This window comes from Lissotriton vulgaris, unplaced genomic scaffold (assembly GCF_964263255.1).
Source record: "Lissotriton vulgaris unplaced genomic scaffold, aLisVul1.2 SCAFFOLD_1429, whole genome shotgun sequence".
NCBI lineage: Eukaryota > Metazoa > Chordata > Amphibia > Caudata > Salamandridae > Lissotriton > Lissotriton vulgaris.
In genome coordinates, this window is record NW_028241135.1 from 154751 (window position 1) to 180830 (window position 26080).

A 26080-nucleotide genomic window follows, 5' to 3' on the forward strand; every position below is an offset into this window, starting at 1 on the left:
GTCAGTGATTCGAGTGATCATCCTTGGTCCAAGTTGAAATAGTGTGGCAATATTGGTACTGTTTTTGGTTTATAGTTAATTGATGGTGAGGCTTGTCCTTATTGCCAGTGAGCCCAGACCCTGTCTTGGTTTTGGTCATTGTACTGTTGGCAGGACTTTGCGTTTATGAGCCAGTCATTCAGGTAGGAGTAGACTTGGATCCCCCCTTATTTGTGGGTGGGCTGCTAAAGGCACCAAGGCATTAGGTGAGGATCCACAGAGCTTATTTTATCCCAATAAGTAGTACTGTGAACCAGTAATGGACCTGGTCGAATATGAATCTTAGATACTTTCGCTTTTTGTTCATTGGCAAGTGTAGGTACACATCCTTGAGGTTCCCTGTCATAGTCTCCTTTATTTAGGAGAGGGGTGATCTCCTGCAGTGTAGTCATTTCGAATTTTATGGTTTTAATTTACACTTACATGGTTCTGGGATCTCAGTGGCCTTTAATGACACATCTGTCTTGTGTACGAGGAAATGTGCCAAATAAACTCTGGGCCCTATTTCTAAGACAGGCAATAATTATAGCTGCCTTTTGCAGGAGATCCACTACTTCTGTAATGTGTGCTTGTTGCTTTATTTATTTTGTGTTTTATATAGCGCGGACATGACCCTGTAAGGAGTATCAGAGCGCTTTACAGATATGTCTCAATAATAGAACCCTTAATAACCATAGATTGCAGAAAACAAACAAACTCTTTACAACAGTACATTTCAGGGAAGCGTATAACAGATATATCCGAAGCGCATTGAATCACCCCACCATGAGTGTTACAGATGTACCCTCTCACATGAGTGAAGAGAGATGCTGGCGTGTGAATGGAACAAATATGGAGAGAATATATCCAGAGTTACTGCTGTCAGGATTCATTGTAGAAAAGTTTCCATATAGAACAATTTCGCTTCTTTTTTTAATGCTGCGGTGGATGGAATTCTTCTAATGCTAGGGGGGAGAGCGTTCCAAATTTGTAGTGCTGCCCCAGAGAACGCTCGGTCATAGGTTTTTTTCTTACAAAAACGAGCTGGTTTCAGAAGATTGTCTTTGCTCCTGGTGCCTCTGTTTCCTCCTGACAGCGTGAGTTTCTGTGCAAGGTAGACCGGAGTTTAATGGTGAAATGCATTATGGGTGATGCACGCTAACTTGAAGTGAATTCTTGCCTCGAAGGGTAGCCACTGGAGTACTTTCAGATGGGGGGAGATGTGGTCATACTTTTTTGATCCTGATATCAGTCTTGCGGCTGCATTAAGACATGCTTTCAAAGGGGCTGTTGTGATCTTAGGAAGCCCTGCCAGAGTAGTGCACCCGTATTCGATCCTTGAAATGACCAGTGACTGGACTGCTGTTTTCAGATCTGTTTTATTTAGGAATGGTTTTAGTTTCAGCAGGTAGCTTAGGTGGAAACTGCGTTCTTTGCCATTGTGTTAGTGTGCAGTCATGTTCAGATTTTTGTCAAGAGTAATTCCCAAGGATTTAGTTGAGTCGACAATCTTCGGGGTGCATTTTAGAGCTGTGATAAAGTTGGCCCACTCTGCTGAATTGAGATTACTTTTCTGAGGTGTAATCAGTAAGAATTCCGTTTTTTGCGGGTTTAGCTTCGGGTGATTTAGGGTTAGCCATTGGAGGATTGAAAATCGCCGGGGATAACGTAGAGCCTTGTGGAACTCCAATTGTGTTTCTGGTAGACCCTGACAGTGTTTGAATGACAATGAATTTTTGAGATCTATTCTCTAGGAAGGAGCTGAACCACTTAAGTACTAAACCATCTAGCCCCATTCTGTTTTTCAACCTGTCCAAGATTCTGGCATGATTTACCGTATCAAACGCACATGATAAAACCAACAGTATTAGGAGACATGTGTCATTGTGATCGAGAGCTCTTAATGCGTCATCTACTATTTGCAAGATTGCCGTTTCTGTGCTATGGTTCGGTCTGAACCCTGATTGGTAATCATTTAGAAGGTTGAAATCCGAGATGTGAAGACTCAGTTGTTGCTGGACACATTTTTCCAGAACTTTGGCATGCATAGGGATGTTATTAACAGGTCTGAAGTGGTTTGGATCGGAAGGGTTTTCAGTTGTTTTTTTTTAGAAGAGGAGTGACTTGTCTGGGATTTGACCTTGTGATAACGAGGCATTTATGATCTTAGTCCACGATGGGATAAACAAAATGGTAGAGTGAGGACCAGCACTTTGCTGGAAGGGGGTCGTTTTATTGGTTGTTAGGTTTAGTAGATGCCATGATCATAGAAATGTCTAATTCGCACATTTGGTTTTATGGTTGGTCGTGATTTTATCAGCTCTATGCAATATGCAAGGTGGGTGATGTTGATTATCCGTTTGTTGGAGGAGATTTTTTGCCACAGTATGTCTAACCTGTTAGAATCAGTGGTATGGGTCTTTAAATCTAAACTAGTCTGAGCAGGGTAAGGAAAAAAATTCTAAAATATCCCAAAATGTTTAGTTCTGAATATCTTATTTTTCTTTTTTGCATTATAGGATGGCTGACGCCAGACAGAAGATATGCACGTCAAGGACGTGAATATCTTATGTCTGGCGTCAGCCATCTTACAATGCAAAAAAGAAAAATAGAAGGATATTCTGAACTTACATTTTTGGGACATTTGAATATACATGTTTTTCATGTCTCATGTTTGTATGTGTGAACACTGGGAATGTTTGATTTTACACTTGATATAGTTTAGTATAATTTAATGTATTGTATGTACTATGTGTATTATGGACAGCTGAACAATTAAATTAAAATAAATTTCTTTTTGTATTTTGTGAGCTGAAATATTTATTTTGATGTAGAGAGTCCGATAGAAGCTCTATCACTCTGCCTGAAAAGGGATCAATTTTTGGCCATGAATATAAATGCTCAATTAACAGCATCAATCGCAGATCTGGTAAATAATTGATTGTACCCAACAGAATCACTTGTAGTTTATAATTGTATACCCAGGTTCTGAGGGGCACAGGGCAAACCCATGATATTTAATGAGAATCATTTATGGCTGTAGCCAGAATAGAACTGTGGGCATTAGTGAGCAGAAGACGACAGTAGAGATCTGGAATACCTCATGCACTAGCATATGCAGCAAGACTGAGGAAGAGGTGCTAGATGGATGTGCCACGTCCAAGTCAGATGTGGATGGATAAAAACCAAACGTTACTTACCTGTAATCTGTGGTTCTCCATTATTGGTATCTTTTATATAGTCACATGCCTGAATCATTCCCCATAGTCTGAGTGGGAGTCCAACGGTACATAAAAAAAAGCAATAATTATGCACATAACCATAACATGCGTAACATAGAACCAGGCAGTAAAGTAGCCAGAAACCAAGAGGAAAAAACGTCCACATTTATGACTTATCCAAGTCATTATATACAGTCCAAACTGCAGTCAATCAGGCGACAACACCCTCCAGAATGTTCTCCTCAGAGGCTCAGAATCTCAGATTTTCTCGCACAAGTGATCCACAGTGAAAAGAGCATAAACGAGCCTCTGAGGGGAGGTGGGTGGGTTGCATGTGAATCTATGAAAGATACCAATACTGGAGAACCACAGATTACAGGCAAGTAACTTTTATTCTTCTCCAGTATTGGGGTATCTTTCATAGATTCACATGCCTGAATCAGAGTAGAAAGCAGTACATCCATCATAATGCTCGAAAGATCCCAATATATATATATATATATATATATATATATATATATATACACACACACACACACACACATACACACACACACACACGAAGGGCAATGTTTATAAAAATAAATAAGCATAGCTGATACGTGTCTGAGAAAACAGTAAAGAGGAGGAGGGAAGAACATAGGCTCACCTCATTTACAAAGATTAGGGCGAACCGCTTGTCTCACAGAAGTATCTGCATTACTGGCAGCTTCCAAACAGTAGTGCTTGGTAAATGTGTGCCTGCTGGACCCTGTTGCAGATTAGATGAAGCAGCACATCAGCAAAAAGGGCAGTAGAGGAGGCGATTGCTCTAGTAGAATGTGCTCTTGGAGTGGTTTGCAATGGTCTTTCTGCTGGTTGATGACTGAAACTGATAGAAGCAACAATCCAACGAGCTATGGTCTGCTTGGATATTGGGTGTCCCTGGCGTATTCTTCCATAGGCCACAAAAAGCTGGTCAGATTTACGGATTGAAGTAGTACCTTGTAAATAGAATTTCAGACATCTCTTGATCTCACGGGTATGCAAAGTCCTTTCCACAGGTGATTGAGGATTAGGAAAGATAGTCTTTAAAATTATCGGTTCATTTAGATGTAAGTCCGAAGAGACTTTAGGCATAAAACTGGCGTTAGTGCGTAGCACTACCGAATTTGAAGTGAATTGAAGGAATGGCAGATTAACATTGCAGGCTTGAATGTCACGGACCCTTCTAGCAGATGTTAAAGCTAATAGCAGGGACACTTTCCAAGATAAAAACTTCAAATCCACTTTATGAATAGGTTTGAAGGGGTGCCGCAGAAGTTGTGCAAGCACCATGTTAAGATGCCAGGATGGAGGTGGGCGACAGATGGGAGGAAACATTCAAAACAATCCCTTGAAGAACTGTTAAATGATCCTAGCTGAATAAAGAGTTGAAACCATCTTGTCAAAATCTTGAAATAGCCGCTAAAAACACTAAGAGTAGAATGGGAAAGGCCTGATCTTGCCAAGTGCCAAAAGAATGGTAGAATCTACTCCGGTTTTGCATGGATTGAATTAATATTGGCAGTTCGACACCACATGCATTTAAGTCAGTACGTCTTAATAGTGGAAGGCGCTCGAGCATTCGCTAAGACCTCCTTACAGTCCGCAGGAATGTTTAAATGAGCGAATTCCAGGTGTTCAAGTGCCAGGCCGCTAATCTCAGAGATGCAGGATCCGGGTGGCAAATCTGTCTGTTCTGGATGGACAGAAGGTTTGGTATTGATTGAAACTGAATGGGATCGCATTCGGAGAGAAAGAGGAGTTTGGTAAAACAGAACTGGCAAGGCCACCTGGGAGCAATGAGCATTAGCCGACAAGGCTCTTAATTTTCCAGAGAACCCTGGGAACCAACGGTATCAGAGAAAGGCGTAAGCATAGATTTGCGACCAATTCATTGCAAAAGCATTCGCGTGTGACCCCTTGTGGGGAAGTCACCTTGCGAAGTATGGGCATTTGCGGTTCTGACTGGTCGCAAACAGGTCTAGATCGGGATGACCCCAATACAGCAAAATTTGATCTAAAGTTGGTTGATGTAGCTCCCACTCGTGATTGGATACTGTTGGACCTGCTAAGGGAATCAGCCAGGAAATTGGAAACTTCCTAGCATGGACCGGTGGCAGGCTGATCTGGTGTCCTATCCCAAATTTGCTGGGCTGTGTTGTCCATCCAGATTAATACTGATGCTCCCAGAATGATGGTGCGAAAAGATTTTAGGGCCAGGAAGATGGCCAGCAATTCTAGGAGGTTGATATGCAATGTCCGCTGCTGGACGTTCCACTAGCCGCTGACAGTCAGCCCTTGAAGGTGTGCTCCCCACCCCTCGAGGGATGAGTCTGTGGTGATGACTAAACTTGGAGCATCCACTAGGAATGCACAGCCTGCTGCCACGTTCCTTTTGCAAGTCCACCAGTGTAATTCTTCTCGCATCCGAGGAGTGATGTGAATGAGATAGTCGAAGGACCCGAAACCTGTAACCAGTGTTCGTTGAGCTCCTCTTGCAGGGGTCTCATTCTGAGACGGCAGTTTTGGACTAAAGGAATGCAGGAAGAAAGCATTGCCAGAAATGACTTGAATCGCCGGACTGAAACGCATCTTTTTGATCGCAATAGGTGGGCAAAGCTGTAAATCCTTTGTTGCCTTTCGCTTGAGACAAATTCTTGTGGCAGTTGAGTGTCTAACGTGGCTCCCACGAATGTCTTTCTTTGCGATGAGATGAGACTTGTTGAAATTGATGGAGAGGCTCAGAGATGGGAAGAGGGACAAATCTCTCTGAATGTGGGCTTTCGCAATAGTGAAAGAATTTGCCTTGGTAAGGCAGTCGTCTAGATACGGAAAAATCTAGATCCCCTCCAGATGAAGGTGTGCGGCCATCGGTGCTAGAACCTTGGTAAACACACAGGGAGCTGAACGTAGTCCGAAAGGAAGGACTTTGAACTGGATGTCCCTGCCAGCCACTCTGAACCGCAAGAACTTTATGTCTGGGTAGAATTGGTACATTGAAAAATGAGTCTTGGAGGTAGAGGGTGGCCATGTGATCCCCGCATCCGGAAGGATAACTTTTTAAAGTATTTGTTGAGGGAGCGAAGATCTAGAATGGGGCGCCATTCTCCCGATTTTTTCCTCATCAGGAAAGATCTTGAATAGAATCCAGTTCTTTTTTGTAATTGAGGGACCATTTCGATCACTCCATTTCATAGCATCAGATTTATCTGGGAAAAAAGCTCCTCGAAATGAGCTGGACCTTTGGGCGGAGAATTTGGAGGAATCTTTATGAACTCTAGAATATGGCCTATAGCCACAATGTCCAGGACCCATATGTCTGATGTTATAGCGGACCAATTTGAGTAAAATTGGGAGATTCTTCCACCAACTTTTAAAGGGGTAGGCGGTAGTACAGGTGGCAGTTGTCACTGTTTTTTAGACTTATCCCGTTCGCTATAGGAGGGCTTTATCTTATTCTGTGAAAAGGCGTTGGGAGGAGTAACATTGGTTACTTTGGTAAGATTGGTATGACCTTTGTTGGTTATAACCTCCTCGACCTGAAAAGGATCCATGGCCCTTAGCACCACGAAAGGGCAGCTTCCGAAACTGGAGAGTACGGAGAGATCTTGCTGTCTCTGTATCCTTCTTGATGGCCTGAAGGGCCTCATCCACATGCTGGCCAAAAAGTGATTCGCCATCAAACGGCATATCAATTATTTTTGCCTGAACCTCCTGGCGAAAAGATCTAGATTTCAGACAGCCTTGCTGCCGTAGTACTGCGGCACGCGCTAGTGGTCTAAAACCTGTAGATGCAACATCCACGGCCGAATCTATGATTTCAGCAGAGATACTTCCTTCTTGCAGGATCTTTAGAGCTTCCAATTTAGATGGCTCAGGCAACATATCGATGTAGGGAGAAATGTCCGACCACATCGGTCTGTCGTATCGGCCTAAAATGGCCAGAGAATTAGCAGCAAGGACGGTCGTCGCTGCCATGGTGGAAACCTTTCTTCCAATAGCGTCCAATCACCTGCCATCTCGATCCGGAGGAGCTGTAACTGTAGGAGGGGCTTCTTGCTCATGGTTGCGCTGCTTGGGCAACAGTCAGCTTTTGGTTGACCTATGAGGCATGCAGGCAAATTGTCTGGTGCTTAATATTTTGTCGAGGCGGGGCAGGACAGCAGGAACAGAAGCAGGAGCTTTCATGACCTTCAATCCCTCTTCCCAAATGAAGTCAATGATTGGAATAGTCTAAAACGGTTTCCTCGGCTGATCTTTGAAGTCGTATACGAACCATTCATCCTTCTTGGTTTCCATAGGCAGGAGGAACCTTTGTGTTGCCCTTTCCATAAGAAGATGAAAACCTCCGATGTAAATTGGAGGAGAATCGATGGGAGCCGGAGTTGAAGGAGACAGAGTTTGTATCTGGTAATCGTCCCACTCCGTAAGAAGCGATCTGTCGTCCAATTCTGCTTCCTCCCTATCGTCGTCAGAGGTGTGAGCATCATGAGAATGATGAGAAGGCACCGGAGAAGGTGGTCTGGGTGACAATGCAGAAGATGAAGTTTGAGGAACAGGTGTTGGTGCAACACACAAAGCAGATTCAGATGGAGGGAAACCGCAATAATAATCATCCAACATGAACTGTAAATTACTTAACAGAGCCAAAGGCATATGTGCCGTAGTGATCGCATCTGGAGCTGGACTAAGTCTCTGGGGAAGGATTATCATCCTGATCCCCCTCGTGATATTTAATGATTAATTCTGAAGGGCTCCTGGCAGTGCGGAATCTGTCATCCTCTTCGGATTCATAATCATCCTCTCCATAATCCAGCAGCTGTTCAGGTAACTCAAGAAGGTACCTTAGTTGGGGAAACATGAAGTGGAGAGAGGGCCTCCAATGAAGATCCACGCCTGTGCAGCAAGGAAGATGCTGTTGTCAATGGAGGCAAGTGTGCAGACGTCGTAGACAGTGTAGAAGGTGCCGTGGCCGTAGACGTGGACCAAACCTGCACCGCTGTGCAAGATGATAACTGTAGCGACGACGAGGCGGCCGCAGACGACGAGGCGGCCGCAGACGACGAGGCGGCCGCAGACGACGAGGCGGCCGCAGACGACGAGGCGGCCGCAGACGAGGCCCTTCTAATCTTCGACGTCGAAGGAACGTGGAAAATAGATTTAAATTCCTTCGTTGAAGAGATTGGCTTCACAGAGACGGATACCAGCGTCGACTGTGTTGATGCAAACATGATCATCTGTGGTCGCGGCAATGAGATGGTCGTACTTTAAGCCGTTGCAGCGTCGACGGTAGGCTTCGTCGACTAATATGTCGTCGTCGATGTAGTCGATGAAGGAACCTTTTTTGTAGGTAAATCCTTCTCAGAAACTCGTTTTGAAGGCAGAGACTTCGCAGTTTTTCTCGTGAGCGTTGTAGGCAGAGGCTTACCCTTAAGAAGGTGGAGGAAACTTTTTTGAGGTGGATGGCAATTCAGCACCTCTAGAGGTGTTTTTTCAAAACCTTAGCCCCAGGGGTAGAGAAATCCTCCTCAGCAATCCTCTTCCTAGAAGACATAATTGTGCCAGATGTAACACTGCCCATATCAGATAAGGGGCTGTCTTGATCTTTAATTCTTCTGTAGCCACAGAAGTAGACGTCCTTCTCTGTCTCTAAAGGATTTTTTTAGGGAATGTTCTACAGATCTTGCAGTCTCTCACCTGGTGATCAGGATACAAGCAATAAATGCACTTCTTGTGGGGGTCCTCAGAAAGCAGCCGGAGATACCCACAGGACTCACAAGGTCGAAAGAGAGAATTCTTAGATTAAGACATCATGAAATGGAAGTATTCCTGAAGGAAATTGAAAAGTACTGAGCAGAGCTCAGGGAGACTCCCTTCACAGGACGTGCGGTAGAAAATCTGAGAGCCTGAGCCTCTGAGGAGAACATTCTGGAGGGTGCTGTTGCCTGTTTGGCTACAGTTTGTACTGTATAGAATGACTTGGACAAGTCAAATGTGGAAGTTTTTTCCTTTTAGTTTCTGGCTACTTTACTTCCTGGTTCTATGTTACCTATGTTATGGTTATGTGCATAATATTTGCTTTTTTTATGTACCGTGGGACTCTAACACTGACAGGGGATGATTCAGGCATGTGAATCTATGAAAGATACCCCAATACTGGAAAAAACTGAAATACACAGAATTTAGGAGAGATTCACTGTGGGGCTTTAAGGAATAAAGGCATTCTGTAATGAACAACTAACCATGAAAAGTACTATGATGTGGGTAACTAGGTTACACAAGCAGCAGAGGCTGTGGGGAATCCCAGGCAAATAAACTACACTTCGAAATTCTCTCCAAACAGCACCTCACCAGGGTTTACTGTTAGTACATTATCGCAGAGAAAGTAAAGTTACAGTGAGCATGGTCCACAAGCCTAAAGTCAGTTATCCGGTTATTGCTGACCTGCAATCACAACTGTTGGCACCTAGTGCACTAATACACAGTCTCCAGTTTTTGGGACTATAGGTCACAATAAGAATACGGAAAGTCAAATTTGCCTCCATGCCACTCCACCGGAAGGCTATTGCAATCAACAAACACAAGACAATTGAACATTTACAACCTTACAGAGTTGTAATTAAACCATTACTCAGTTGTAAAATTAACAAAGGCCATTAACCTTAATGTTCTAGAGGACTTTGGATTGTGTTATTCAAGAAGCCAACCACAACATAATTCAGATTACGTGAACAAATATTTACTGCACCTGGCACAACTTCTTCAGGTGACGTAGGCGGAGTTAGTGTTACTGAAGACATGGCAGGATCTCTGGTAGAAGTAGGCACTTGGTGGGCACCCAAACAGGTAGTTGCACAATGAGTTGATCCCATAGAACTTTGAGTAGGGATGTCCATCTGAGGAACTAGAACAAAGCATGCAGGATAGACCATTCGCACACCAGCTAGGAAAAAGAATAAGCATTATATTGAGTCAGATAATATTTTGAATACCAAGAGGATGTATAAGTGTATTTCAATTAAGACATTCTTAGGACAAAAACAATTGGATTTTAAAGTAGATTTCCTTCATTTAATGTCACTACTGATGAAGGGTTAAATTCACATTTTCTGCAGTTTAGGCTCCAAGTATTAAAAAGTAAAACGTACAACGCTGCGACAGATTAAACAGTTTCTTCACAAAGCACATTTTGCAATTGTATAAACTACAGGACGCGTTGCAAAACTTACCAAGGCTCATCTTTATTTTATTAGCTAAAATTTTTTTTAGTAGATACTACGTACACATAACATAAATGGATGGTTGTGCAAGCAACCGCAGTAAAGTGGCACAATAACTTTTTAAAATCTAGGAATACTATATTCAACCTAGGACAAGATTCAAAGCTCCACCAATGAAGGTGGCTCTGATATTGGCAGACTGAGAATGTGGCATTTTCACAAAGTGGGAGGTGGGTCTTGAATGCTGCCTTAAAGGTAGTTGTATAGGTTGTAAAGGAGCATGATCTTTGTTAGGCACTGTGCAGACTGAAGTAACATACAGAGATTTTGTTTTCAGTCACTTGGCGTAGAGCCCTAAATGTAGTAAGCACTGTTGACTTAATGAAAAAATCTACATGGCTTTTATAGTGGACCCTGAGGTGTCAACCATGGAAGGCTATCATCCTGTGGTATTGAAGAAGTGGGAGATGTGTAATAGTAGTAGTCATCAATAACTGTTACTAATAACATAATATTTCTAGCAGACTACCAGTGGTAGTTGATGCCATTCTGTTAGGGATGTGCTGAAGTGAAAGAAGCAAATGTCTGGGTTCAACAGTGAATTAATGGCAGGAAACCCCATTGAAAAAAGGTTAGTCACACGGAGAGAAGTTGGCCCAGAGTAGTGTTCTTGGAGGTATTTAAGTGGGTAAAGAGATTGACAAATAGAGGAGCAATAGAAGGTATAGGAAAAAGTCCAATGGCTAGGAGGTGAATATGGAAGAAGGAGAGCCCTTTACTTGTTAGACTTTAATATGAATGTATTCCCTGAGTTGGATCAAGTGGGAGCAGGTGGAAAAGGTTTTTTAAGCACTAGTATTGAAAAGAAAAGGATTATCTGCAATATTTATTGAGGCCGAATACCTAGAAGATACAAATTATTTGTCACTGTTTTTTAGTGGTTGGTTAAAACTTGCAAATTATTTTGTTTACTATGTTTGCACCATCGTCACATTCCTTGATGAAGAGAGAAAACTACTGCCATCCATCATAAAATGAAGTTGACATCCAAGATATCTGTCCACGAAGACTGCTACACCTTTCCATTTCTGTGTATTTAAACATCTTGAGTTCGTAAATCGACCTAAATGATCCTATTTTCTATTTTAGGGATCTGAAATTACCAGGGAAACCAATGTCATTCTTCTTGCAGCATTTGTTCTATTGCCTAGATTTCAGCATGCATGACCTCATCCACCAATTTGTACCCTTCCAACCTAGGGGTATATGACTCGTTATTTCGCATACCATTACTTTGCAGCATTTTACTACGAAGATTTACTTAGCAAATACCATGACTATGCAAGTTTTTAGTTTGCATAACTTTACATTGCAAGTGTTAATGTGTGCGAACTAAAAACTTGACTAGTAACTAAAAAACAAACATTTACCCTAACACTACACCAAGTACTAAATACAAAAACACTACCCTACACTTAAACTCTAAAACACTACCCAAACACCACACTGCCCTACACTACTCAAACACCCCTACCCTAAACCCTAAATCACTACCCCCTGCCCAACCCCCCCTCTTCACCCAGCCCACTCTCTACACTCAAACACTAGCCTGCACGACACCCCAACACTACCCTAAACACTAAAACACTACCCTACACTACACACCACAACACTACCCTAAAACACTAGCCCTTGCACAACCCTCCCCCCAACCACCAGTCCGGTCCTTACATCCAAGCACTACCCTGCACGACACCCCGACACTACTCTAAACGCTAAAACACTACCCCCTGCACAACCCTCCCCTGTTGTATATAATCAACATATCCTTATATAGGCATAAGAATCAATCATATTTAGACATAGCTCATGCAGCCCAAATATGGCAGGGCTACTTCCGAACAACGATTTATTGGAAAACTCTGCTTCAGCAGCTAAGGACTTTCCCTTGCTCGAAAACTGACTTGTCCAAGAACTCATGGAGATTTCTGCCTTGATTGAAAGGCAACTAGTGGGATACGGATGTTGCTCCCAGACGACATGATTTTCTACGGAACACGTAGCAAGGCAAACCTTGTTTGGCGAGTGACGGCTCAGTTACGTATTTACTGCCACCAGTGCGACTGACTTCGGAGTCTGCCGACAGCTGCGTGGCACTCGAATGTGACCAGCATCTGGCAGTGAAAACACGCTACCCCTGGGCACTGCGCAAGATTGAGGCTCCGCTGAGATGCTTTTCGTGTGATGCACCTCTTAACAGATGCAACGTTTTCCTCTCGTAATTGACAGTGTGAAAAGAGCCCCGGGCCGAGAGTGAGCTCGCTCGCTCTGACTTGGTGTCTGCGCAGTGGATAAACAGGAGACTGCTCGCGCCGGCGTGAATATTTTCCTACCTCAGTGTCTGCTTTTCCACCGTGACTTCCTGCAACGGTCTCAGAAGAAACTCAGAACCGAACAGTAGCGTCCCCCCTATGATTCTCTTTTAGTTTCTCACTGCCCCGTTCTTACAGAAATAGTGACTGTCCGTTGTGGGCTTTCAGCCAACCTTCTTCATATGTTCTTGTGGCAATCACATTTTCCTCCCGCCCAAACAGTGTTCAGCAAGGGCAGTGGGTCAGCCCACTTCTGCTATTGGCTAACGTCAGAGTAGAGTGATGGCATTCTGTTCTTTCACAAAGATTTATTTTATTTATAAAATTTCTAAAGCGCACAAATACCTTCCGGTGTCTTGGCGCTGGAGTTTCCCCAGAGATTGCAAAGGGTTCCTGCTAAATTTACTGGTCAAAAAGCCAAGTTTTAAGGTGTTTCCTAAATATTAATAAAGATGAACTGGATTTAATATGAGGGGGAAGCTTGTTCCATAATTTCGAGGCAGCAACTACGAAGCGTTGGTCTCCCCATGTTGCTTTCATTGTGCGTGGGATGTTAAGCAGCTGAAGTGCCGAAGAACGCAAGGATCGGTTGGGTTTGTAGACACTGATAGATTTTTTTAAGAAGTCTGGTCCAGTATTGTTCAGTGCTTTGTAAATGATGCAAAAGGCCTTAAACTTTGTGCGACATCTGATCGGCAACCAGTGTAGTTGGCGAATGATGGGAGAGATGGATGAAAATTTAGGTGTGCCGGTTAGGATCCTTGCAGCGGCGTTTTGCACAAGCTGTAATTTGTTCAGGACTTGCTCCTGTGCATTCAACAATAGGCCATTGCAATAATCAACCTTTGCCAAGACCAGAGTGGACATTAAGGTTTTACCTGCGTTTGGGGGTAGGAAAGGGAGTAATTTCTTTACCATTCTCAAGGTGTAGAAGGACGCTGAGACCACTGCGTTAGCGAGGGTGACAAAAGTTAGTCTATTGTCAAATAAGACTCCAAGATTTCTGACTTTTGATACCGGTAGGGGAGGAGCTCCCAGCTCAGATGGCCACCAGACTGGGGACCAAGACGGGGTCAGCTCACCAAATAGCATGACCTCCGTCTTGTCGGAATTTAGTTTTAAGCAGTTCTGGTCCATCCATGTGCTAATAGCTCTCATACCCTCCTGGAAGTTAGCGGCCACTACTGCTCCGTTTTTGTGGATTGCCAGGACTGAGTGTCATCGGCGTATGATGTTAATCCAATGCCAAATGACTTAATCGCCCTCGCCAAGTCCGACACGTAGATGTTAAAAAGCGTCGGACTTAGCGAGGAGCCCTGGGGAACTCCACAAGGCTAGGTGAAATCAGGCGAGTAGTAACTCCCCATTTTCACAGACTGCTCTCTGTCCGATAAAAAGGATGCCAGGAGAGCCTTAGCTTTGCCCTGAATGCCAATAGCAGCGACACGGTCGATCAAGATGTTTTGATCGACCGTGTCGAAAGCTGCAGACAGATCTAGAAGTATTAGGACCGCTGCACCGCTCTGGTCCATGATTATCCTGACCTCTTCTTTTGCTTTTGTCAAAGCGGTCTAGGTCCCATGTCCCTTTCTAAACCCAAATTGGGTATCATCTATCAGCTCGTTCTTGTCAATAAAGCTTGACAGTTGTAAGTTAATTGCCTTATCGAACATTTTTGATGGATAGGGGAGCGAGGTAATAGGACGATAGCTTTTTAACTCAGCTGGATTTAGTGTCGTTTTTTTTAGGAGGGGTTTCAAAATGACTTTCTTCCAGATTGTAGGGTAGTGACCTGTCAGGAACATGGCGTTACAGATATTAGTGAGCACCGGGGCTATCTGATTAGAGACTAATTTAAGAATAAGCGGGGAGATCACATCCACACACAAAGCAGATCCCTTCAGTTCTGCTGAATACTACAGTCATGTGTGCTTTTTAAGACTAAAACCAAAGTTTTTAAAGCTAGAATTACCAGGGCCAGGCAGCTTCCTCAGGAACAACGTTTTGGCAAAAAAACACAACAAAACTAGTATTGATAAAGCCAAAAAGCGCCAATGCCAGACCCACAGGCTTTGTCAATGCATGTCCTGCTTGGTGTATTGTGCGATCCTGGTCAAATTAGGTCATGCCTCTGTGTCTCAGTTCCCTTGCCTACGGTTTGCAGGGCTATATGAATACTTTGAAAAGGAGTGTAGGGTGCAAGTCTCAAGGAATGGAAAGACAGTTCTCTCTTTCTCCCTCGTCTTTCATACCGGAGGCAGACATCACGTGATCCGCTGTTTGGTCTCTTCCTGTCCATGACACTGACACTATCAGCAGGGGCGCAAGCTAGATAGATGGGGTATGGTGTGGAGGGATTAAAGCTTAGAACGGGACTAGACACGGGGGAGCGCGTGATGTCCTGAGCAGTGGGTCTGTGGAATGGCGTGAGTGGAGGGGGAGCCCAGGACAGCTTTTAAGTTGTGCTAAGTTTAGGGAGATTGGCAGGGGGCCTACCCTTAGACCCATTGGAATGGCCATTAGAGATAACCTGTGGCCCCGTACCCACACACATGTTGTCCCTCCTGTCTCCTGGGCCGATTTACAGCTTGCAGGATGACCTCAGCCCCGGCCGGGCAGGGACAGGCAGACAGGCGAGTTCATCATGCCAGGTGGCCTGATGGCTTCCCCTAGTCAGCGGGGGAGCACCCCTTGAGAGAGCAGGGCTATGCCCAGACATCTCTCCTCTTGGGATGGTCTGTAAACATCTGTGGTGGTGATGTCCTGCAGATGCTGTCTGACCAACTCCAGCGGACACGTCACATCACATCCCAGGCCATGGTTCTCCCAGTGCTGCCGCTCCCGGGGTACTTTCTGGTCCTGATGAAAGCTCGGCTGACCAAGCCAATTTGAGCAGAAAGAGGTTGACCAACACTTTTTTACACTAAGGACACTATTGGTTCGAACTTGTGACCTTTTGGCGTCCGCCACATTTGTTTTTAAACTAACGCAATCTGGTCTCTCAATAAAGAATGTTTCGAGACACTGCTGCTTTCTTTTAACACCACAAACATTTTTTTGCACTATTCACAAACACCAACTCCGCTGTAACATCAGGCGTTGAAGCACACCAGGCAGACATTCGGTCTACCCGGTGGGAACCCTGTGATGAAGCATGTCACCGACCAGGTTGGTGAGTGAGGGTTCTTCATACTAATCATGAAAGTGTCCCCTCACTAACCCGTCCCCACCTTTGTTGTCTTTCGTTGCTTACCTTTGGGGAGTATAACCTGTAACTTGGTTTGAATGCACACCCTTGATCACACTTTTGTTGTTTCAATATATGTTTATGCGGTTGTCAGAAACTAAATCCATTCTTGTGAACTCGAGAAAGTTTCTAGTGACCCCTGAGCTAGCTGGCACTCATAATTAAGTATAATATATTTCGATAGAGACTTAGTCAAGAAATGTTTTACGTCACATCTATAGGATATATTATTCCAATAGTGTAGTTCCTATATTCCCTATTGGGAATATAGGAACTACACTACATGGCGCCCAACGTTTGGTAAGGCACTAATTTAACGCTAGATACTAAAGTAACTCCTTTTTCCCGTAAAATACTCCAATAGACGGCTGGAGAGGGTTAAAGGATGAAAAATCCGCCTTAAACTGAGTAGGACGAAAAATCCTTTTTTTTTTTTGTTCAACGTTTAAGGATACAGTGTTCCAAAATATTGGGCACCTTCTCTTTATTTCCTTAAGATTTGCTCTGTAGAACTTCTTAAAATGTCAGACGATGACAATCCTGGGGGCAGTGGAACTGCAGTAGAGGCAAACCAACCAGGTTCTGACATTACAGGTTCCCGACATGACTATGCGGATGCTATAGACATTCGGTAAAATGTGAGGAAACCCATAGCTATAAAGCTTATAGGAAATGGCCTATCAGCAAGAGATGGTAGAGTTATATTTCTCATCGAGGAACATGAATATCGTCAGACAAAGGTATTCTATTCATGGATCATCTTTCCACAAGCAAATCCAACAACACATGTGTTCCACTTCTATAAGATAGAGGAACCTCCAGCGGAATACGTTCCGTTCGAGGACATTGAAATTCCACTAACCAAGAGTATCAACTCTGGTTTAAAGGCGCCCTACAACATCAAAATCACATTACCAGCCTCGGTCCACTAGGTAGACCAGGAGCAACATGGCCGGTACTAGCTAGCTACACACCACATCCAGATATTGAACAAATGACAGGTCCACAACTATTAGCTCAGCTAAAACAAATTAAAATCTATAGACAATTGGTACAATATGTCATGCGGACTCTAACAGTCCAACCTGCTATAAGAATTCCACAGAACACAAACAAAATTACACCAAGACTATACAATAAGTCATTGGTAAATTGCCCGCAAAAAGGGAACAAATTCCATTCTGGTTAGCTCAAAGAATTACTCAAATAGAGGCAGTATTTCCTGATAGAATTCTGTGTTTCTCATGAGGTGTACTAACAATCTGTTTACCAATGGGGATAGCACCACACGTGGAGGACTGTGACACTTTGGGTACAATCTTTGCTTCCATTTACACAAAAACACATAGTGTTCCGTCTATGGCGATAATACCAGACGTCCTGAAACAGATTCAAAATGAATACGGACCAGAACCTGCCTTGAATCTCGGTATGAAATTATTGTAAGATTTCAAACAGGTCTCAGCTATATTATTAGCCAATATTAAAGGTGAAGAAGCATCCGTGGCAATCCGCCAAAAACTAAAAGAACTTGATGTAACTGAGCAACCGTATGAACTGGCCAGAATAATAGAAAAATCCTATGAAGAACTAGGAAGAGATAGTTTGGGAGGAAAACCAGTAAAACCTGAACTAACAAAACATCCTGAAAAAGTTTTTACTATAAACACTCGATACTCCTAAAAAGAAGTGTGAAAATACTAGGCACACACTTCCTAAAGAGAAGCGTTCTCAATCCAGAGGTAGGTCACCTCAAAAGGAGCCCTCTGAAAAGAGGTAAAACAGGGATAATTTAAGAAAACCTGATAGATATCAAGATACTGATACACATTCCTCTCATACCTTTCAGACTTCCTCGCAGTAATCCAAAAGAAGAGGACAGTCAGAACACAAGGAAGAACTTGTGAAGTCCAAAGACGATCAACACGTTCCGAAAAATTAGAAAACTCAATTCACCAAAAAGAAGGTAGCAAGTCTTAAAATCAGACATGCCGAGGATCTTGAGGACACAACTCAAGAACGGGGAGTGGGTCCAGACAATGCTGGACAGCGCAGCAGAGGTTACCATAGCTCGCAAGATCCTAAAGGACCATCTGGAGACAGTGGACCTGAATTAATGCATTCAGGTTGAAACTGCAGAAACCAGGGTTAGTGTACCACATAAGTTATATGAAGTAACACTCCGAATAGATGGGGACATAACTAGGAAAATAAAAGCACTCTTTTGGGAAAAACTATCTAAGGGTTATGACATCCTTCTGGCTGAAAAAAGAGATCATTATGCCAGTCTTCTCAAATCATATTCCTATTCATAAAAAAATACACCTATGTCAGAAATTGGGCTGTGGCCCAGGCTCCAGCATTATATAAACATGTGGGATGGGATGAGGATTCTCCTCACCACAAAATCCAGTTAAAAAAATCAACCAACTGCTCAGAAGCAGTATCCAGTTAAACAAGAATCAAAGAAACAAGTCAGGGACACCCTAGATCAACTTGAATACCAAGGGGTGATTGAAACATGCACCTCGTCCACGAACAATCCTTGGTTTCCTGTCTCCAAACCAGACAATGCATATCGTCTAGTTTTGCACTACAGACATTTAAATTCCTGTTGCAAAACCTTTGCAGTACAAAATGCCACAGTGCAGCAATGATACATAACATTGTGAGCAAAAAATATAAAACAACATTAATATTTCAAACGGTTTCTTCTGTCAAAACATTGCACCTGAAAGCCGGTAATTGACCGCTTTCTCAATAATGGGGACACAACAACACTTTTGTCGTCTCCCCCAAGGATTCAAGAACAGTCCAGGTTTTTTTTCAGCCAGAGTAACAACAAACGTATGGTATGATGAGGCATTATCTTATGTCGATGACATCTATCTTACAGACGATGATTTGGACAGGCACTTGACCAGGGTGAACACCATAATACTTGGATTCGCCTCTGAAGGGTACAAATTCAACTTTAAAAAAATCTAGAATTGCCCATCTCAATGTCCTATTCTTGGGATACGAACTTTCAAGTGAAGGCAAAAGCCTGGTAGCAAACTTTTTAGAAAAATGAACGCTGCTCCAACCTCCAAAAACGCTGAAAAATTTACAGTCAGTTCTAGGATTCCTGCATTTCGGAAGAACTTACATTCTAAATTAGGCAGAAAGGGTTAGACCTCTCTACGAATTACTCAAACCTGATATCAAACTTACTAATTGGACTCAAAACACACAGAAATGTTGCGTTCAGTGCAAACAGACATGTTAGCAACATCCCATTTACAGACACGTGTAAACAAACGCAACCTTATTCCGAATCATCCAAGGGAGATGCAGATTCACATACCTAACCTTTAATGAAGGTGAAAAGGTACCAATAGCTTACAAATCACACTTGTACACACAAGCTGAAATGAAATTCACTTCAACAGAAAAAATTCTGATAGCGGTTCAGACTGCGGTAGCAAAAGAGCCCTCGCGCAGGGTAAACGCATAAAAGTCGTTACTCCTGTACCTGCCTTAGAGGCAGTGACAAAGGCAAGCATTCCAAATGCAAACGCTCTACATCCGAGATGGATACAATGGGTCAATTCTCTTGCTGCAACAGACGTTAAATACATTTTTGACCCTTACTTGAAGACACAAGAATTTCTCCAATACCAACAAGAATGTCCTCTGTCCATTGAAATTCTGCCTCTAGAACATTACAGCTGTATAATATATATAGACTGATCAGCACAGCCCGCAATTGGGGGTAAACAAGCTTATAGTGCTGCGTGCGCGATTGTTAAAGGTCGCTGGCGCGATGGTAAATTCAGACCCATGGTCACAAAAACTCAATCTCGGAGACTGTACAGCTCAGCGAGCTGAACTACAGGCTTTTTAGATGGTGCTTGAAAATACCGATCGCGAATACTCCACACTCATAGTGTGCGATTCGTAATACTGCGACCAGTCTTACAATGAATATCTGCAGAACTGGATTCAAAATGGATTTAAAGACGTAAAGGGTGGCACATTCAAGCATAAAATGCTTTGGGAACATGTAGTTATTTTAAAGAAAGAACTACAAAAGACTCATGTGATCCATACACTGAGTTATCAGCGTGACGGCGTTCATGTTGCAGGGAATTCATTGGCTGATGAAGCCGCGAAGGCTGCAGTACAAACTGCTTCCATAGCTGCAATCACTCTTTCAAAAACAAAAATAGACGGTGAAACCATGCTCGCTGTCAATGCCACAAGCAAAGGCAGTGGAGCTGCGTTACCTGTAAACTATCTACTCGAGTATACATACATAATTGATGCAAACTCTGTTCCTTTTGCTTGAATCCCTGGAGTGGGGGATAGGGTAATCCAAACAGGAATAAGAGGTGCTCCGATTCATGAAGCACATGTGGGAGAGATTCTGATACATCAAGGGATCTCAAAATTTCTATTAGAATTACAAGAGATGTACTGATGGCCAGGGATGAAATCCACATTTACGATTTCGGAATTAATTGCGATGACTGTTACAAAGATCACAGCTTGGAGCACAACCAGATTCCGGACTACAGTGTAGCCAGCCTGGTACAGACACCATTATTAGATAGCATTAGACTATCCACGATCAAACGTCCCTATGGACAGAAGCGGTCCCACAAATACTAGTACAACATTCATTTGGATATGGCCTCAGCTCTCGGCTGACGTCCGTACTGTTATGAAAGATTTGCGAGTCGTTATCGGCACATACGCAATCGGCACGCTACATTCAGACCAGGGTCCTGCTTTTAGCTCTCGGGCTTATAAGGAGGCCATGGCCAGTTTGGGTGTGGCATAGCAGTTTGAGTCCATTCCATCCTGAGGGAAATTCGGTTGTGGAGAGAAAAAAACGTGACAAAGCAATCTATAACAGCTAGGGTATTAGGTTCGGGTGACGGGTGGGTTAAACATCTAATAAGTGTCCAGTGTAGACTTAATAACCTGCCAAGAAGTTCTCTGGGTGGAATCACTCCATATGAAATCCTTTTTGGTACTAGAATGATGGTTGAAGACCTTGATCATCATACTTCAGTGGTAGACCAAAACCCATTTGATAACAAAGATTGTTTGGCTGTCTTACAGGACTTAAACGAAACAAGAAGTCTAAGCAACACCATCCAAAAGCCAACGACCACTGAAGAAAAACTAACTGTCCCAGCAAGACCTGTCTGGATACCAAAGATTGGGGATCTGATCAGAGAGAAAATAGCGGATAAGAAGGAATTTGGGCCTTCCTACAGTAAACCAGTACCTGTACTAGCAATTCACGGATCAAGAACAGTGTTACTGAGGCCCCTTGCTGGAAGAAAGGAGAACTGGTCCGTATCAATTGACCTAGTAAAACCACACCATCTGGCAGATAATAAGTAGTGGGCCGAGTGGACTCCCAAGATGTAGCAGATGACAACATCTTGCTACTATCCAAGAGGTTCAAACTGAAAGACCATCACCTTTGAAGAGTCTGCAGTGAGAAAAGAAGGACTATGCAATAAAGCCATGGAACTTGTGCCTCTTGAAACCCAAATAAGTTTGTCAAGAAATTCCCGTCTACAATGATGTAGCATCTGACTATACCAACATGTCAAGGGAACAAGCAGCTCCAGCGATTTCAAATAATCCGGATGCAATACCAACTATTGACAGAACTTCCTCTGGCTATTTCATCAACTTCGATACCTTTTCTGAGGATCCCAGTGAACCTGAAACCGCGCCAAAAAAACAAAACTTTCAAGGAACAATTAACGGAAATTATTCAAGAGCTTGCAAATACATATCTGGTTTCACCATGGGTTGAATTTTGGATTGCATTAGGTGTATTTTATCTCTTACTTTGGCTCATTCTCGTTTTAAGTTTGGGAGAGCTGATAGATGGATAACATATTAAAATGGACACAGTAGTTTCAATTTGCTCATGAAACTACACAAATCATCTCATGAACAACGAGACCTGTCATCAGTGAAAATCACAGCGGTTCCTCTACTTGGTGGAATAGCATGGGATAGAACTGATTATGACATTTATGGCCCCGTCGAGCTGCTGAAGATTCTACATCAATTTAAGGTTTCCTTGAGTGATTTTGTTTCAACTTGTACATTTTCTGATGATTGGGACTTTGAGACTGTTAATAACATGATGACAGACTTACAAATGTCAGCAAAATCTGCAAAACATGAATGCTTAGAAGGTTCATCAAATTATGAAGAAATTTATTGTTTTATTCATTTTGGTCATCATTATCTGCATAAATCAGTAAACCCTAGAAATGTTTTAACTTATAATCAATGGGAACATTGTCCAACACCTCCAAAAGGTAGTTCTAAAACATTCTATAGAAAATTTCCATAATTCATAGGTTTTAATGTCATAAACCCAGAACCCTTTTACTTCAAAAATGTTAATAAGACAGGCATGAAAAGCACGTTGACAAACACTAAACAGATTTATTCTGCGGCCTTTTATGCTCATTTGTCCACATTAGGCTTTGACTTTTGTTAAGACAACATCGAGACAAAAACAGTATGAGGCACAAAAGACTGGCAGGTACAAGGTTTAGAAGCATTGTTCAGAGCCTGCATCATCCCAGAACAAATAACGTTTTTAAATGAAACTGTTCAGACATCTTGTCTTGGCCTGGCTAAGATAAAAGATTTAAACAAACCGTCCACTGAAAAGCCCATACCTGATAGTACTAGAACTACAGACGAGGAGGTAGACGTAAATTATATTTTACAACAAAACAGAACAAATCCTGAATGGAAAAAATGGTTAATATGGCCCACAGACACGAATAACTGTCAAGACAGATTCCTGAACAAGACACAAGGGTTTACGGTACCTAGGCCAGATTCAAGATATGTCCAGAGACAACATCCAGGGATAATAACTTACAGTTTAGGAAAACTGTGCCTTGAATGGCTGCAAAAATCCGCACTCCCAGATATTCACTTCACTTTAAGATGGCGTTGACTTACGAGAATTCTTACTTGGTTCTCGCATACCACATCATAAACGTTTCATATACGCCGATATTTACGCTGCTTACAATGAAGCATGGAAAGTCACGCAAATGGAAACAGCTGAACGAATACGAGAAATTGATCGTATTAATTTAGAGAAAGCACTCTCTGTAGTTGACAATGGGTTAACAACTCTGTCGTCCAGAATGTATTCTTTGGACAGCTTTGTGTCCTCTGCCATAGACATAATGGAACAGGACTTGCTAATGTTACAACATGGCCAGTCTAAATTACATTCTATAATGCTGTTAGGCTGGACGTTACAAAATCTTCTTTCTGGCTATGTGCCTTGGCGTTTAATCAACACCACGTCATTGTTTTCTGTATTTAACCTTACAGATTAACAAATCTCTTTGGCACAGAGGGGAGCAGACTTTACAGTGCTGAGCGGAGAAAAACTGGAAAGATTACCATTAACTGTTTCTGAGAAGCCATCAGTTGAATGGATAATACATGGCACCATCAGTGACGATATTTCCAGTTTCAATATTTCTTAAAACACATACCAGCAGGCCTGTATGAAAGGTTGGGCAAGGAACACAAAGTCGACCTGGGATCTACCATACACACACAAATGTTGGAGTGGGGAAAAGGAGGGATTTCTTAGTGGTAGAAACTGTAAAACCACATTAAGCTGTACACTTCTGTGTCAAGGCATTAATTTACATGGAGCCTGTGAGGGTTCTTCAAACAACTTATCATGCCACCTGCAGGGTTCCCCGTCAGCAATGATGGATCCAATTTTTAGGCAGCTTTCCAATGAAAGCTACATAATGCCCAATACATTTCACAGAAATGTTAGGTCTTATCTTTAACATGTCCGATACCAGCGGTATTGTACATGTATTTCAGACTATTTTTTGGGGACTGTTATCACCCTTTGAAGCAGTCCTGGGCATTTTTCCTACCTTCATGCACTCTGTGTTCGGCTCCATGCCTCATCTTGGGACTCGTATCGGGGATCCTATTTGTATTCCTCATGCTCCGTTATGGCAAGTCAGGCCACCAGCGATACCCAAATTACCATGGAGAATGCTCTTCTGGCAATGACGTATCGTGAAAGAATAACACAGACCCTTGGCTGCCCAGTGCTCCTGGGGTACCTTCTGTACTTTGCAGGCCCTTTCCAGTGCAGTTATCCATTTGTGGATGTCATCCCCACTCTTGTAGGGAGGGACAATCTTGCTTAAGTTTTTATGGTCATAAGACCTAACTCTAGGGACATTGCTGCCACCATGGGACTCTAGTCCATCTTTTTCCTTTGTCTTTCAAGGTCTAGGAACTCCTTTTCTAAGGCTACATTCTGTTTCCTTATCTCCAGCTGTGCTTTTTCAAACTCCAGTTTCTCTCTCCTCTCCTGGGAGGTGACCCTCCTATGAGAGGAAACAGACGTTCCTACTGATGAGACAGAATGATCAGATTCCACTGAAGGTGATCTGGATCTTCTGGGCCCAACACCAACTCTTCCTGGGGGGATAAAGGGAGGGCCCTGCTGCCCATCTTCCTCTCCAGTTGGAGCCGAGTTCTCCAGGTCTAGGTCATGGTCACCTCCCTGGTCAACTTTAGCGTCTGAGTCATGTGGATTGGTACCACTGGCCTCTTCCCCTTCAGTCAAGTCCACCCCACTGCCTACCCTTACAGGCTCTGAAGCCTTTCTCTGGTCATCAAGCATTAACACCTCTCTGAGATGCTGAGTGGTTGCATTTTGTGGTGTCTTTAGTTTCCTCATTGTACACAGAGCGCTTAATTCAGAAAGAAAGGAATGTGTCATACTTGGATGTCTGTAACAGACTGACATCTGGCAGGGACATACTAGGTCCTGCTCCTAAAGACATAACTAGTGAAGTGTGGTGTATGCACCACCTATTCTAGTTGGGTACCTACTGGACTCTTGAGTTGTAGAAAGGGTGTGCTTAAGCCCTTGACACACAACTCTAAGTTCAGTAGAACTTACTGTAGTTAAGCTTGTATTATTTGTTCCTCCAGTACCTTTAGTGGTTTTCAAATGATCAAACACTTGAGAGTATCTGGTAAAACAATGGCAAGCTGGAATCCCACACACTGCACACCAATGTGAGAAGTTGGCCTGGCATATGCTTTTCACTATTCTAGTGGGCACCTTGCACCAGTCCAAACGACGCTTATAGATGGTAGGTTTAAAGACAACCTATATAGAAAGTTATCCTAGTGGTAGATGTGGAGAGCAGTCTTCAGGCTAAGTCTTGAAGGAATGTACAGCAGCTTGTTTTAGAAGTCTATATTCTCATGTAATGACCAAAGATAGCTAGATAGATAGATCTATCCATCCAATTACCACTCCGGCACCTGTAACCACCAAAGGGAGAAAGACACGGACTCCAGAATCAGCATACACTGCTGGCTGCAGTGACTTTATTTAATTATAAATAGTGCGAGATGTCGGGTATATATATATATATATATATATATATATATATATATATATATATATACATATACATACATACATACATACACTAAACAAATCCCTCTAGTCTCTTTATGAGGCTAGAGGCAAAAGTACATAAGAAACTTATTTAGCACACAGTAAATTAGCACAATATATAATTAGCACTAGGGGCGTCACAAACCATATACTAAGAAAGTGGTATAAGAACTACAACTGCCATAGATACCAGGCCTAGAGCCTTTAGAACTGCTGGGGCCACCAGGAACCACCCAAGTTAGTTACACGGGGGACACGTGCAGTATCTAAACACAGCTGCGAATCCCCATTAACTTCTATGGGGAAAGTAGCGGTTGGAAAATTACAGATTAAGGACACTTAGGATTGGACTAGAAACAAATTCCTTCAGAACTAGACAGCTCGAGAGTCAAGACCTACAGGAGCACCAGAGTACTCGTGTAACCTCACCCAGGGAAGCCGGGTGCATAGGTGTCTTTTTGTGTCGAGGT

General features: G+C 42.9%; 1 protein-coding gene across 1 annotated transcript in view; it reads right to left on the reverse strand.

The window, feature by feature from the left end:
• The window catches only part of LOC147672106 (mediator of RNA polymerase II transcription subunit 13-like), a 465300-nt gene that overhangs the window by 132479 nt on the left and 306741 nt on the right, over positions 1 to 26080 (reverse strand). The window contains exon 6 of the mRNA XM_086948030.1: positions 10012 to 10206. Coding sequence (XP_086804156.1) covers positions 10012 to 10206 — 195 coding nt within the window. The remainder of the gene's footprint in view (positions 1 to 10011; positions 10207 to 26080) is intronic.